The following is a 16,457-nucleotide window of genomic DNA, read 5'->3' as shown; positions in this document are numbered from 1 at the left end:
GATCAAAATTGAGGTTATTCTACTGGGGGAAAAAAACAGTGCTTTAATTAGTAATACCTCTTTTTTTCCGGTTTCTTCAACTTAAAATGGAGAGTTTAAGAATACATTTTAAGTTGAGAAAACATTGAAAATTTTCGGTTTAACAAAATGAATCGATATTTCTCAGTGCAACCAAGGACTCCACTCTAATAATAATAAAAAAAAAAAATCTGTAGATCTGTCTGGTTGTGGAATTGAATGTAAAGTGAAGCTTACTCACTAATCCATATTTGATATTGATACTTTTTAGATATAAGTGATACATCTAAGGCTGGGTGGATCTGACCAACACATCAGAAGTTGTAGAACCCTGCTATAGCTCTCAGCAGCGTCATATTCATTTTATTTCTATTGATGTAACCTTTATTTAAGCAGGGTTGCCACACTGAGAATTCATCTTTTTTCTTGAAAAGCTGGTCAAGAAAAGCAGCAAAGACGAGTTAAAATATCAATACAACATAAAATCATTATATAGCAACATGAGCACCCATTATATTCAAATATGCAGGAAAATGCATGCATGCATTTGATTTTGATTTTCTTACCGGTTTTCTTCTTTACATCCGCGCAATTTGGATCCCCCTCATCGATAAACTCCATAACCTTCGACCTCCTTGAACTGTCTGGAGGTCAAAGCCGGCATTCCTGTGTCCAGGGGGTAAAGACAGAGGAGAATGAAAATAAAACACATAACATAACAGTTATTGAACAAAAAGAGATGTGTGATCCAATATATCCAATTAATATCTGTGTGGTTCACTGAGAGAAAGAGAAAGAGCGAGAGCGGGAGAGCGAGAGCGGGAGAGCAAGAGAGAGCGAGAGAGTGAGAAAGCGAGAAACAGACAGAGAGAGAGACAGAGAGAGAGAGAGAGAGAGAGAGAGAGAGATGTTGAGACCTGAAGAGATTGATTGACAGAGACACTGACAGACAGACAAGGAGATGACTACACAGTGACACACACACACACGCGCGCACACACACACACACACACACACACACACACTAGTAGAGAGACAGGAGAGCGAAGGATCAAGAGAATGAATGAGGAGGGAGGGAGAGAGAGAGAGAAGAAAGAAGCATCACAACAGACAGACAGGAGTCAGACAGAATGACGGGTGGATTCCTAACTTTAAGGGCCCCGCATCTTTCCAACATTAGCAATTTTATATCATTCACCAAAATCCCATAATTTGGGAGCTTTTTAGTTTTGTTTGTTATTTTTGAATTTTTTAATATTTTGTCATATTTCATTAGTTGTGAATACAGTGCGCACCGAGCCACAGTCACGTGTGCGCCCCGAGTCACGTGTTTTTGTTGGCAGTGATTGACACCAGCTCCAGGACCCGCTCCGCCCGGGCTCAATCCATACTGCAGGGTCGGAGGTCAACCAGCAACAGGTGGTTGTCCGTTCACCTGGGGGAAGTGATAGAACATACAGCATCAATAAGTATCAATGTTAATCTTCTATTGTCTCTATGATTGATACATTCTAGGTGAATCAGATTAGATGTCAGAATAAACCGTAAAGCAGAACTAGCACAGTTTTCAACCCAGCAGCAGGATGACTCTCAGCTCTGACGTGTAACAGAAATAGATCGGTCCTATGATTCCCACTCTCACCGGGATCCAGGCAGGGACTTGTGGGTCGTGGAGGTGACCAGGTCGCCGTGCGGAAAAGGGGCGGGCACGGCGGCAGCAGCCACCAGGCCGCTGATGTGGGCCATGTCCGCCAGGAGGAAGGCGTTTATCTCATCACACAGCTGTGACAAGGATGTTAATTCAGAAACTAGATTATTAAATATATTTAATATATATAATGACAATGGGATTTAAATATATACCAAATGTATAAAAAGAAGAGTAGATTAGGGTACAATGCATTATTTTGCATTGCATCATTTCTCATTGGATGATCAATGTTTGACTGAAGATGAACCTATTGATTAACCCAGTATGATGAAGAATTTTATTTATCAATGATTGATTGTTGAACCCGCATGGTGAATATTGGTTCTAAATAATGTGTGAAAATCGAATTTCCCTTGTGGGACAATACAGATTTAATTGAAATGATAACAGATCAGACCACAATAGAGTAAAATATAATAAAATAGAACAGTATACAGAAGAAGAATCTTTATTTGTCACACACCACAACACATGCACTCATGGCGACCAATACACACACAAATGCTTTGGATGGTGGCCGGTGAGATCTCTGCTTTCAACCCGTCCTGGCTTGTTCTTCCTCCGGAGGGGCAGGAGCCATGAGCAGCGGGCAGTATACAACCAGTTACAAATGTCCATCGCCGATCAGATGACAATGTTCTGCATGTTTTTGGTGGGGGTCCTTACTGATGTTACATGGAGGAAACCCCATGTGAGCACATGCAACCTCCACACAGAAAGGCCCCTAATTGGGAGATAACCCGCCGGAGCACGGTGCCAACAGCACCCCAGGCAGGAATAGAAGCCAGGGCCTTCTAGCTTTGAGGCAGCAGTGCAATGCACTGTGCCACCGTACCCACTAGAGAAGAACAGGACATAAAAAAACAGAACCTAACACAACAAAACAGTATGGAATAGAATAGAAGCGAATAGAACAGAATAGAATAGAATAGAATAGAACAGAAGAGAATAGAGAGGTCATAAAACCTTCATTGCGGCGAGGTCGATGAGGCGGGCATAGGCTCTGGTTCCGGCGAAGATAAGTTGGGGCCTGAAGAGACGAGCCGTCTTCTCCAGCTGATCGTAGTCGATTAGGCCCGTCGCCAACTGTGAGAGGCAGGAAGGCGAGATGGATGGAACAGGTCCACAACCATCCAGAGAAACAGAAACAAAGAGAGAGGAGGAACCAGAGGGTAACCACGTGATTTGATTGTTTGTCTCGCGATGAAAATATAGAAAGCACAGGACTACTTTTCGATTCGATGTTTTGATGTTGACAAGCCATAACTAGCCTTTTCTAATTCTGCCTTTCTTACTGTGATTTAATATTTGAACTTTGATTTTATAATAATAATAATAATTATTATTATTGTTTATTTATTCATTATTATTATTATTATTATTATTATTATTATTATTATTATTATTATTATGATTATTAATTTTATTATTATTATTATTATATCAGTAGTTGTAGTAGAAGCAGTAGTAATAATATTGTAATCATTATCAGCTCATTATCACTTATAATAATAATAATCACAATAGTCATTATAATCATAATAATCACAATCTAAAAATTATATAATATATAATATAATTATACATTTATATAATATAAATATGTTATTTATCTTGGATTTTCCTCTATTAATAAAATGTTTGATCTTATATTATTATTATGATTATAATTATTATAATTATTATGATTATAATTATTATTATTATTATTAGTAGTAGTAGTAGTAGTAGTAGTAATAGTAGTAGTAGTAGTGGTAGTAGTAGTAGTAGTAGTAGTAGTAGTAGTGGCGGTAGTAGTAGTACTGTTAGTACTGTAGAAGCAGCAGTAATACTATTTGTGGCAGTAGTAATGGCGTAATTAGTAGGAACAGTAATGGTATTACTGCTTATTTATTATTGTTTTGTATTGTGAAAATATAACATAAGAACTCACGTTGAGTTTGTACAGCATTGATCCAAAATAGATGGACGTGGCTGGGATTATTTTGCCGTTCATCATGTAGCCTTGGGTGAGACTGGAAAGGACCAGAACAGAAAAACAATGCAGTATTTTCAATAAATCAATGAAGGATAACTTGAGTTAGAACTTGAAGGGAGAGTCTGATGTCAATTTATTGTCTCCCGTCTGGCAGGTCCAGGCCCATGATGTGGTGCTGAGGCTGCAGCACCGAGGTGTAGACAGCAAAGATGGGCGGGACCGGGAGTAGGGCTGGACGTTTACCCCCCGGTGCACCAGCTCCAGGCCGAAGGCCGACAGAGCTCGTCTCTGGCACAGCAGCTCGATCTGGTTCACCACCTCTGCTCCACCATAGTACAGACAGACAGACAGACAGACAGACGGACGGACAGATACTGAAAATAGAAAATGACAATATGCAATAATCCTAAGAATTGACAATAAACAACAAAAACAAGCAGTAACAATATAAAATATGGATGCAGGCAGCAATGCAAAGGGTCCAGTTTATTAGTTTTAGGTACGTATTATGGTTTTCCGGGTTCTGTGAAACGCAGCGCAAGTTAAGCAGCCGCCCGCATTTGGCTGTAAAACTCACCATGGTGCTTGTGTTAATACAGTCGTAATCTCGGAGGCTGATATATCTGAGTCTCAGTGTTGATTTTCTGGACTGTGATAGAAGGTCTGTACGGCGCTGTAACAGTTAGCCACTGTTGTCCTCTTGCTCTTTTCCGTTCGCCGCCCAGGGCGATGCAGCTTGGTCAGGTCGCACTGAGGAAACCCTGTGATCGAGTGTCGCTCCCAGTCCGTCGTAGCCACTGCGAGGTCGGGGCGGAGGCACGCTGTTTTTTTAACGTACATTTAATGTTTGTGAAATAAATTATCTATAAAAAAAGACATGTTTACTTTAAATTAGGTATCCAACTTTGTCATGTGTTTTATCACAGGAGTATTTATCATGCTCATGTGTTTCAACCAATCACCTTGGACTTACATCACTGAATGTTGCTCTTCTGTGGTTCAGCTTGAGTATCCCTCAAGAACTTATTTTTTAACAATTACAGTTGTTCCTGGATTATGCAATGCAGACATAAAAGAAAGGGTCGGTTCCCCCAAAGGTTCTTAGAAAGTTCCGCGGTTCGAAAACTTCTTCTTTGAACGATTATAATATTCGGGGTTTTGTAAAACACAGAACGAGTTATAATTTTCCAAGTTTCCTTCAAACACAGCATCGGCTCAAGTTGTCTGTCTATGTGTCACACTCACAAATGGTTGGATGCGAAGACTTGGACTAGAGGCGAGACTTGGACTTATATAACTTCAGATGATGATGTCACAAAGCACCCCGCTCCTGAAACGAATCAAATAAACAACAGTTTTTCAATAATTTCTGCTCCAAATGTAGATCGATATTGATCAAACTCAACTGACAAAACGTCTGAAACGTCCCTGTGGTGTGGTGTGTGGATGAGATGGTTTGAGCAGCCACAACTTACCTGGATCTAGGTGATTGGGTCATTGTGGCTGCATACCTGTTGCTCATTGGTTGGGCAGCAGGTTAAAAGCCCCATCCACACACACACTCAGGATAGCAGCCTTGTCATGACATGTTCAATCTGCTCGTGGGCTTATTCCACCTGGCCTCCTCTCTACAATAAACTGATGTATACAACCCATCGTCGTCGGTGTCTTTGTGCTGGAGGGCGGAAGACCTCAATCATGTCTGTGCGTACTGCGATTGTCGTGTTTCAGATACTTTTAGCCCGAAAAATGCCAAGATTGAAAAATATGGAGTCTGAGCAATAACAATAGTGTACCTTAAAATTAACAATAAACCACAAATATAAATATAAAAAATATATACCAAAAATGATAATACTGATAATAATAAAACATTTCATCAGAAGAATGGAACAATTTGGCAATATACAATTAACCTAAAAAATAGGAAAAAATATCGTAAAAATGAACAAGAAAAATGTGACAATATCCAATAAACCTACCATACATAATGGGGGTCAAAGTTATTACATAGTTTTAATCATCACTCACTCGTGTCATTGCTCTCCTTACTATGTCAGGGTTTTTTTTACCCAAAACAGAAACAAAGTTACAAAAATGAATTTTGTAACTTTGTTTATGTTTTGGGTTAAAACAAACGTTTGTGCTTTAGTGTTAGTTTTAAGGATTTTCAGAAAATAAGTTTTTATGTAACCTAAAAAAGTAGACATCTGAAAAGCGTGTTTTTTCCTCTGAACAGCTGCAGTGTGCAGACGGCAAATATAAAAATATTGCTCTGCCACTGCAGTTGTAATTCATCATATGGAATTTTAAAAGGACACACTGTACAATGCACAACGAAACCCTTGATTTATGATAGGTAAAAAAAAAACTTCCAGCATTATATGATATGAATCGTTCACTTGGTGATGGATTTTAATAGATCTGAGATCATCTGGTCTGTCACTTCACATCTTCACGCCTTGTTTTAACGTCACTGCTTCCCGAAGGCTGTTTTTGTTGATGGGAAATGAAAACATTAGGAACTCCAAGATCTTAAAAATAGAACATAGTGCATACTTTGTGTGTGTTTTGTTTGCGTGCCTGCAAGTGTAGTTGTTATAGCTGGCTCTCATATTATGCACATTAATCACATTAGCATCATCACATTAAAACGCTGCTCAGGGTGTCCCCTAAACACGGCGGTGGCCCCTGACACAACCTGTTATGTATAGTGTTCACACTTATTTTCCTCCACTGCCACCAGCTGTTTTACATTCAATGTAACGGAACAGCACCCAGTTTGAGTGTTGAAAACTACAAAGGTCTGCCTCCATCATGTCAAGATGGTAAAAACAAGCGTAGAGCCAAACTTGAGGCTTCAAAGTGACTGCTCAGAAACCAACCGGTGTTGCCACAGACACTACACTACATTTCTTATACAGTCTATGGTCTGGGCTATGGATACAAAATGTGCATTGTGGGGACCGCTTTCTCTACTATAGAATATATAAATAAAACATGTGACCATGTGACCACACCCTAATGCAGTGCAAATTATCAGAAGTGACAATGAGGCCAATGGTATAACGGTATACCATTACGGTATATGCTACTGTAATGGTATGTCTGAGTGTACAATGTGTGTTTTTTGGCCGTCTCCGTCTCTGTCCAGGGTAACCCTCAGAGTACTTGTTGTTCAGACAGGAGCCTTGAGCTTCCAGAGCAGCACGACTGCAGAAGTTCTGTGACCCAAACAAGAACAAATAAACACCAACACATTAAGGCTAATTACGGATGAGCAGATCCATTTGATTTTTAGTAACTCCAAATTGAGAACATTTTGTCTGGACAAGAATTCTGAAAAAAACATTGGTTTGGCATATGCATGCATTTTAAAACATGAAAGTGACTGATGCGGCAAGCCCCAACCTGAAGGCAGAGGTGGAAAATTCCAGATTCAGAAACTAGAAATCCTGTTTCCGTATATTTGCACCAGCCACGCGCTTGGACACTGAAGCATGAAACAGAAGGATTAACCTCTCGGTTGACGCTCATCAGAAAATCCAAATGGTTGACTCACAATCCCGGAGAGGAATTTCAGATTATTAGATGTATTAGATTGATTTAAAAAAAATTTCAAACACAATTAAAAAAAGACAAATAAACATAAATGCACATAATATGTGCATTTATGTTTATTTGTCTTTGGACAAAAGCGTCTGCTAAATGTAATGTAATGTAATGTAATGTAATGTAATTTATACACAATGGAAAGGATTCGGCCTATCCCTCACCTGGCCACCAGAGAGAGCGCTCCGGGAATCACCAGCATCTTGAAACACTGATCAGCATATCAGTACTGATTGTTTTCATTGTTTTGTTATCTTCTCTGTTTAAACCTTGCTTTTCGTTATGAAGTTTTCTGAGTCTCAACAGACTGCGCCTTTTGCTCACGCTCCGGAAACCTTCTGTATTAGTCCAAGCTAAGGATCCTGAGTATTTATTTTTTTGTTGTTGTTGCTATTTTTAGTTTATTGCTTCTGCTGTTTTCTCTCTCCTCGTTTTGTCTTGTCGTCTCTGCAATTGGTTTTAATTTCCTCAGCTTCATAACACACAGAAAGAAGACAGTCAGCCTCATCACATCCAATTAACCCTGTAGGATACTCCCGAAAACCTGAGTCAGTGTGGCATGAACAGGAGATGTGCTCCACAGGAGGACCTACAAAACGAGAATGATTTTAGGGGAACTGGAGACGCAGAGTCCCGCGGGGTCTGAGCGCTGTGTCAAGACTCCCAGAGTCGCTCCAGAAACCAAACCGCTGAGGGAGAGAAGTTAACGTCATTTCACTTTTTCCTTCTCACTTTTGTACCATTTCTCTCTCTTTCTCCTTCTCTTAACCTGCTAATGTTCTCTTTTTTTCCCCATAACGCTCTGCATCCCTGCCATTCATCCCTTTGGTTCTCTCTCTCTCGCTCTCTCTCTCTCTCTCTCTCTCTCTCTCTGTCTTTCCACCACATCTACAGCATCACTCTCTTCCTTCACTTTTCCCATCTGTCTATCTCTCTCTCTCTCTCCCTCTACCTCATCCACCCACTCTCCTTGTCTTGTGTCATCACCCGAAACCTGTTAGGTTTCAGGGGCTGTTCAGGCGATCCCTCAAATCGTTCCGGCGCAGAACTTACAATACATAATATAAGCTCTCTCTTTCGCTCTCTCCCTCTCTCTCTCTCTCTCTCTCTCTCTAATTCAACTTAACAAGCTTTATAATTGTGTATGTCAGTGTGCCACACCAATTTGTTATGTAAATGAACAAATAACAAGCAAATTAAAACATGAACAATAAATGTATGGGTGGATGGATATTATGTAAATTAAACTCCGTTAACCAAAGATGATTCAGATATCTCTTTTTACATGTGGCATGCTGCAACCTTTTGGACATTTAGGATTAATAGAGTTATATCTTATCTTAAAGCTTGGTTACTGGTATAAAAGTTTTCAACATTCAATTTTAGTATATTCTCTAATGCATTTTGTCTGTGCTCCCTTTTCTTTCTTTTCTTAAATTTCTTTCTTTCTCCTTCCTTATTTCCGCCTCTCTCTCTCTCGCTCTATCACCATATCATCTCCTTTCTATTTCCCCTTCTCCTGCTGCTACAGGATATTTGCTCAAATAAAGGAGAGATCAGTGGTTCTTCTAATGGGATTGTTTGACTATGTTCCTGCCGGGGGTCCTCCGCGGAGACGTGGCCCTCTGCAGCATGTGACTGACAGCACATGCACAAGTAGGTGGAAAACGGGCGTCGGAAGTGTTGTGACTGATGGGTTGATAATTATTGAAGAATAAAGGATCCTTCATCTGCCAGCGTGCGCTCTGATGAAACAGCCACTTGTGAAGACATATGTGGCAGAAATTTTAAGGGAATTCTCTGCAGAAAAGTGTAAAACACCCAAAAGGATGCACCAAGCTCAGGGAACTGACTGACTGACTGGCTTTGCAGTTTACTGAGGAATCTTTCTGCCTTCCACCTTTTACTGTCATCTGTTTTTTTATCTTAATTTTTACCCACCAGTTGAGTACAGGGGCATTGGGGGATGGGAGCGTGTTGCCAGGGGCGATAAGTAATGAACTGTCTCCCGTTTCTTGTCTGGCACCGTCGCTTTGCCTCATGACATACACACAGTAGAGAAGCACAGTATTCAACCGTAGTGCTGCAGTAGAGCTATAAGTACCAGTGTAGTACCCAGGATATCAACAACATAACAGCAGTTTATATACAGTAGAACTTATTACGGTGCTTCTATTTGCTGTGGCTGAATATTACCGTGAGGCAAATATGTTCAGCAGTGTTTGTTGTTTCTTACATTTTTGTTGAGTGAACAGTGCCAGATCAGGTTTAGGGGAAACACTAAGAACAAACACAGCATCCAAAAAACATGAGTGGTAACGTGATACTATACTTGGTTCAGTGATACCTTGGCTGGTATAGGTATGACACCCATAATACAAAGATTTTTTTTCTACTTAAACCTTTATTTTACCTGGAAAATTCAATTTAAATTAAACTTAAATTTGGTGTTTCGGTGTAGAAATACGGTTCAATGTTATCCTGATAAAAAAGGTCAAAGAAATGTTGTTTTTGAAATCTAATTATAGTCTTTATACTCTCTCCCTCTCTCTCTCTCTCTCTCTCTCTCCATCATTCTTCCAAAAGCCTCCCCCACCTCGGATGCGATGAGTTCCAGTCCTCTGCACTGCCGGTCCTTCTCCTGCCTCAGGAGGCTCCACAGCTCGGGGTCGTCCTGAGCGAGGCTCTCCTGTCCCGTCCACGACCCCCAACCGCCAGCCAGGCCTCGCAGGGGAAGCTTCACCGGGGGACGGCCCCTCAATAACAGCTGTGAAATGGATGACTTTTGAAAGACAAGGAAACATGCCTCGTCTTTCTTTTAGATCATTACTGTGTCACTCATTGTTAAAAGACTTGAAAAAAACAAAACGTCCTTCCTTTTAGGGCAATCTATTTGCCCTGGTTGACAATATAAAATTGAGGGAAAATATCTGTATTCTGTGTCTGCACGAAAATAAACTCCATCTCACTTTGTGATGAGCACTGAAGGGAAGGCATTCAGAACAATGTGGTTGTTGAATTTAAAAGGACCCTTGAATTAAATGCACTGGAAAATTGGTTTAAGAACAGTCTAGCAGTTGTAGAAAAGCCTGGACTTTGTGGAGTGTGATGTGGAGCAGCCATGTGGGAAGCTACAGAGCTGAGTTATCAGGGTCATGTTTGCTGAAGGCCAGATATTAACTGCACGACAGTTATGTAACTATCTTTTACTTTGTCCTGAGAGAATGATTAGCTGCTGTTCAGCAGATTTTCTCCTTGTGGCGAAGATTTAAGCTTATTGGGTCTTACACAATCAACAGATTGTGACTATAATGTGCCGTAAAGAACAAAAAAATCCTAAAAGCTGAACACATAAAGCTATGGGACTATGTTAAGGGAATACACACCGAATTAAATAAGAAAAACACAACACACAATTTTGACTCAGTCAAATCAATCCATCAGAGGCTTAGTGTGCAGCCTCGTTTAGAGCCTACAGCATTTTGGTAATGCAAGCATGCTGGGTTAAAATCTCTCACTTATATATATCACATGAAGTTAAAGTATCTCAATGCAATAATAAGATCATTAATAGCATATAGGGTATTTTCACAAATAACAGGTTAGACAGGCAACGGGAAGATAATTCATAATCAATAATTGGTGGTTTTGTCATATGTAAAAGGTACATACAATTATAACGTGCAACTGCAAGCTTCACAGCTAAACTGTCAAACTCCAAAACAGGCAACTAAGAAAACCAAATATTCACCCATAACCCATATCTCAGTGACAGGGAGAGCATGGTGGAGCAGCTTGTGAAGCAGAAACTTTGCAGTTTGTTATAGTGAAATCAATGTGGGAGGAAATCGAGACGAGCGCACAAGGGCTGGGCTATGGGGGCAGATTTATTATCATGAGAATTGTAGGTTATTTCATATAAGATTGATATCTTTCTAATATCTGCTTCTGCATTTAAAATCCCATGTTCACCAATCCACCTGAGGTTCATCACATTGAACTGTATGGTCGTCTAAGGTAGGACATCAAACTGAAACTCCCTCAAATATTTCAGAACTCATATCTTTGGAAAAGTTTTGGTCACAGTTATATATTTTATTGACTTAATTTCACTATGATGTGATACCACTAGATAGATGATAAACAATAATAATACCAATGATGAATGATATCTCGATTTGTTAATGTTCTTTGAAGTCACAATTATTTCTGATCTGCAAGTTGTGCCAATGTGGGCAGCAGCACATTCAAATTAGAATTAATTAATAATGAAAGGGAAATACATCTATATAAATCAGAAATAGTTATCTACAAATACAGTTTTCATCATCCACCATTCTGTGTATAGTATACACAATTATCTACAGTTAAAATCAAACTTCAATAGGCTTCATTCCATTCATTTTAGGGAAGAAAGTGCTTTGTGAAAATCATTTGCCAGTCATTTAAAAATAAGGATTTTCTGAGTTAAGATCTTAAGATGTCTCCAAATGTATTAATGTCCCATTATGTCTTTGATAGTCGATATCGGGGCATTCAAATTTTGACTCAGCATACAGTCATTAAATCCTAGAAAAATGTCACTTTCAAAACATTTTAATCTTACTTTTCAACACTGATATGGTAAGTATGTCATCCCAAAGCTTATTTTTGCAGAAAATTATAACAAAGAATTTTAGGGATGCACAGATACCAATATTGGTTTTGGGGATTGGGTCTGATGTTGCACTCATGATCTTGTAGTTTGAAAAATAGAGACAGTTAAATAATATCCGTATTTTTTGTTTTAACAAAGCAGTGAATACATCAAATACTGAAATGTACAAACACAGAAGAGTGTTCAAAATTTGCACTCAGTGTTGACATATTATTTTTGTCAGAAAATACAAACCTTCAAGAGTCAATATCTTTTGAATCATTAGAGAGGTATAACATAGCATAGTTAGTATAGTACACATGAACATGCAACACTGAATGAACTAAAAAAGTCAGTGATGCCCCTTTCACACATGTAACCAGTGCCAGGTTACACTGCCAGGTTAATTATTTGGGTAAGGTTGTGTTTTTTTCCACTATTTAGACACGGCTACTCTGGTGATAAACCCCCCCCGAGGGGGATTTGTTTCGAATACGCTGTTACGATTGCATGGAATCGGCCGGTTCTGGAAAAAGGCTGTAGTGTAGGCTGGGGCCCAGGCAGCCCGGAAGACAGCCCGGAAAATGACCACTCATAGATTCCATATCTCAAAATCTTTCCATTGTCCAGCCATTTTATATTAAGATTTTACACAAATTGCGACAAAACCGCAATCAAGCTGCAGAATATAACACATCTCTCTCTTTAGTGATTACTTTCTTTTTTGCTCCATGTAAAAGTTACATAAGAATAATCCTGTCGATGCTTGATTGATGGCAGTTACAAATTTTGCCGTAACATTAGATCTTTCTAGATATTGCCAGTTCAAAATGAGGAACCTTTTATGAAAATTGACTCCGGCTCCTCTTCACACATGACAAAAAAAGTTCTGGAATATCTCTGTGTGTCACTGCATGTGTGAAAGGGGGGCTGTGTGGATTGGGTATGACAAATGGGTAACTGATAAATATCTAGATCCAAACTCCCTCATCCAAAGTGCGGCTGACTTTCCTCTCGCTGAAAGTTATGGTCCGGACAAATTTTCTGGACGAGTCTGTAGTCGGTCCCAGTGAAGGCGATGAAGATACAGATCACCTTGAAGGGTTTTGCGCAGATCCAGGCGGCCTGTGACTGAGTGTTTTCAGTGTAGCAAGTTTGCCCTGGGTCGTAGAGGCAGGGCTTGGTCTTCTTAGACCTGTTGGTTCTCTGGTATTCCACGCGGCAGTTCAGTTCCGTCATCACCATCACCTCCTGCTGTTGCTGCTGCTGCTGTTTCAGTGGGTCCACGGTTCCAGTGCCGGTAGTCTCCGGGTGGCCCTGTTTGAGCTGGAACTCTGGTACAAGAAACGCTGGGTTGCCAGTGTTAGCGTCCAGATCCTCAGCTCCTAGAACCTCCCAGTTCACAGTCTTTGACGGAGGGACAATGCTGACTGTGATGTTACCTAGGCGGGAAGAGTTGTGCCGAAAATAGACGCTGAAGGTCCCGTTGATGTGATCCACAATTTTCCCGGTCACCAGAAGACTGAATTTTACTGTTTTCACATTGAAGTAAAAGTCACCCCATCCAAGAATCTTTTTGGTCTTTGTTGATGATTTCGCAGGGGGTTTGACTTTGGGAGTGGAACGGTACAGATATTGATCCAGTGCCTGCGAGATGTTCTGGGTCCAACCATATGGGCCGGGAGAGCCATACACTGATGATTTGGGTTTTGTGGAGATGATCTGTAAGTCTTTGGAAAGATGTTTGACCTTCAGCGCAGCTCCCATGGGCTCCCCTCTTCCTACCCCATTAAACTGTGCTTCATATGGAGGAATTTGTGTGACTGGCCCTCCTGGCCTGAGTTTCTGATAAGCCATGGGTTCAGTCATTTCTTGGACCTGAGGGATGTAAAATGAGAATGAAAGTGAGAGTGGCATTTGTGGCATTTCTGACCGACGTTGGATGATCTCTGAAGAATATAAAGTACTTAAACTTATGCAAAGACGCTAAATCAATGTTTTCATGTATGAAATAGAGAGATAAAATGAAATCACAAACTACAGCCCCAATATACCATTTCCAATGTTCAGGGAAGTGGATAAAGAATCTAGAACAAAAACACATAGCCAGTTGTGGAGGTAAATATCAGTTTACCTCCATAACTAATCAGTGCGTTTGTTTCCAGTAGGAATGTCAATTTACTCTGATTTACCTTTGCTTGGAGTTCAACTTTGGAGAACTTTGATGTAACCATTTGAGGCTAGCAAACCTGCTTTGGCTATGTTGACCTCTGAAACGGTGGTTCTATTTCACATAGGCTCTGCCCTCTAGCTTCGTCCTTTTGGGCTTCCCTCCGTGCATGTGCGCCTTACAGAAAATTTGAATGTGCCCATCAACCTTTCAGCTGTGGCCTGCCGCTATAAAAGGGCCATGCGCCCACCTTTCTGCTCCCCATTTTCTTCAACGACAATTCATTGAATGAGGAGCAAAGATTTAGCGACCTGAAGATCCTTACCTGAAGATCCGAAGATGAGCGACCGAGCGGCCCTTTCCAGGGCCAGGCTCCCTGGGTGCAAGGGTTGAGTGCCGGGGCCCCCTCCATGCCAAACAGGGAGCAAAAGATCCAGAAGCTTGTGCAGCATGGGTTAGCGAGGCCACCAGACGGCGTCCCTAACAAAATGGTGGCAGAGGTCTACAAAACTACATCTGCAGCCAGGCAAGATATCCTCTGCTCGCAGTTCCCCGCCATCAATCGCTACATCTACATTGTGACCACGACCACGACGATGGATCTTTCCAGGGGCTTGTCTCCTCCTACCTACCCTTTACAGCCATACAGGGGAGGTTTCAACGCCCAGAAAAATGGGATCCCTCGTCTGGAGACCGGGCTCGCAGCGCTCTTGATCTCTTATGCCGCATGGCAGATGGACAAGAAGCCCATCCTGCCAAATAAGTGCCACCAGCTCCTCTGTGGGTTTGCGGAGAAAAGCCTCAAGTCTGTGGCACAATCAGCGGCGGCGGCCAATAATATCGCCCTCCTCAGAGCTTCTCTGGACTCCTTGACGGCGGGCAGAGAGACTGTCTCCGGAGGAGGTGGATGAGGTGCCAAGAACCTCCGGCATCATCCTCCACCAGACTAAGGCCCTGGCAGTATCGGCGGGTAGGGCCATGACTTGGGCCTCACAGTCCCAGCGTGGGCTGTGGCTGGATCTCACCGCTCTCCCAGAGCCAACGAGACCGCCTGCCTAGCCAGGAGGGTACGTACCGCCCCTTCAGCCCCTGACACCAACCACCAGTGCCAGCAACCGCAGTCCCCCTCCCCGGCATTTCTATACTGATATACTGATATACTGAGAACTGTGGAGACTCTGTGCAGCTCTCACCGACAGAATCTCCGCTGATAACCATGCCCCCTACTTTCCCGCCCAAGGGTCACTCTGTTACGTGTAACGCACAACAGGGATTTAGCAATCAGACGTGGTCAGATAGCGTCACTCCAACAGCATGTGGCTATTAGCACCGGCGTTTGTGAATTGGACGCTATATGCAATGAGGTGCCTTTGCATAGAAAGGGGTAAATTTTGCACCAAATGTATGAATAATATCTAATTTAAATATGCACAAAAACCACGGGCGCACCAAGATGCTATTTGCATGGCAGCAAAGTTAGTGGTGTATTTCACCATTTCCTTTTTTCTGTTATTTGCGCTGGTTTAGCGGCCACAAAAGCTGCGCAATCCTTTTTTGAATTCACCCCTGAGTTGGGGTTACGCACTGCAGTTGCTGATGCCCCCCTGCCCCTTCAAGGGATCAGGCAGACGTTGATGTCAAATCCGACGCTAGCAGCTGCCTTATCAGAGGAGATAGCAGCATTATTAAGGAAGGGGCATTAACGGTCGTTCCACCAGCGAATAGCTGGCAGAACTACTGCTGCATCTATTCCTACTATTTCTTGGTTCCCAAAAAGACCGGGGCAATGAGACCAATTCTAGATTCACAAGCTCTCAACAAACTGAATGTAAAGAGACCGTTCCGCATGTTGACTACACAGCACTAGGGAATTGGTTCACTTCAGTCGATCTCAAGGATGAATATACCCATCCTACCGACACTCAAGTTGTTCCTGCACTTTGCCTTTATGGGAATAACCTACGAGTACCAGTTTGGTTATTTCCTAGCCTCGCGCACTGTTCAAAGTGAGAGTAAGTTCCACTTCAAAGGAGAGGTATGAGAATATTGTTCTATCTAAGAAGAAGAATCTTTATTTGTAACACACACCACACACACACATGCACTGACACACACGCCATTTCACCGGCCACAATGGTGAAATGAGTTCTCTTCTTTTGACTGCTCCCACGACAATGTTCTGCATGTTTTTGGTGGGGGTCCTTACTGATGTTACATGGAGGGAAGCCCATGTGAGCATAGGAAGAACATGCAAACTCCACACAGAAAGCCCCCTAATCGGGAGATAACCCGATTGTGCGAGGGAGCACAGTGCCAACAGCGCAACAGGCGT

At 41.6% G+C, this 16,457-nt stretch overlaps 1 protein-coding gene and 1 pseudogene across 2 annotated transcripts; both read right to left on the bottom strand.

The window, feature by feature from the left end:
• Positions 1-1,656: 1,656 nt before the first annotated feature.
• LOC307241307 (serine hydroxymethyltransferase, mitochondrial-like) lies at positions 1,657-10,161 on the bottom strand (annotated as a pseudogene). Its single transcript has 8 exons — positions 10,150-10,161; positions 9,916-10,056; positions 6,868-6,931; positions 3,845-4,081; positions 3,663-3,744; positions 2,696-2,815; positions 2,565-2,567; positions 1,657-1,800 (listed from the first exon to the last, which is right to left on the bottom strand). The product of its transcript is annotated as a serine hydroxymethyltransferase, mitochondrial-like (transcript).
• A 2,429-nt stretch (positions 10,162-12,590) lies between these two features.
• LOC307241306 (neurexophilin-2-like) lies at positions 12,591-14,537 on the bottom strand (the record flags this gene model as incomplete). Its single annotated transcript, XM_080015344.1, has 2 exons — positions 12,591-13,833; positions 14,451-14,537. The coding sequence occupies 2 exons, from the start codon at positions 14,535-14,537 to the stop codon at positions 12,943-12,945; spliced, it is 978 nt and encodes a 325-aa protein (XP_079871470.1). The 3' UTR covers positions 12,591-12,942.
• Between the last annotated feature and the right edge of the window lie 1,920 nt (positions 14,538-16,457).

Source organism: Zeus faber, assembly GCF_960531495.2.
Source record: "Zeus faber genome assembly, chromosome: 15".
NCBI lineage: Eukaryota > Metazoa > Chordata > Actinopteri > Zeiformes > Zeidae > Zeus > Zeus faber.
Note: the sequence above shows the minus strand (reverse complement) of the source record. Positions and strands in the feature narration are given on the sequence as shown.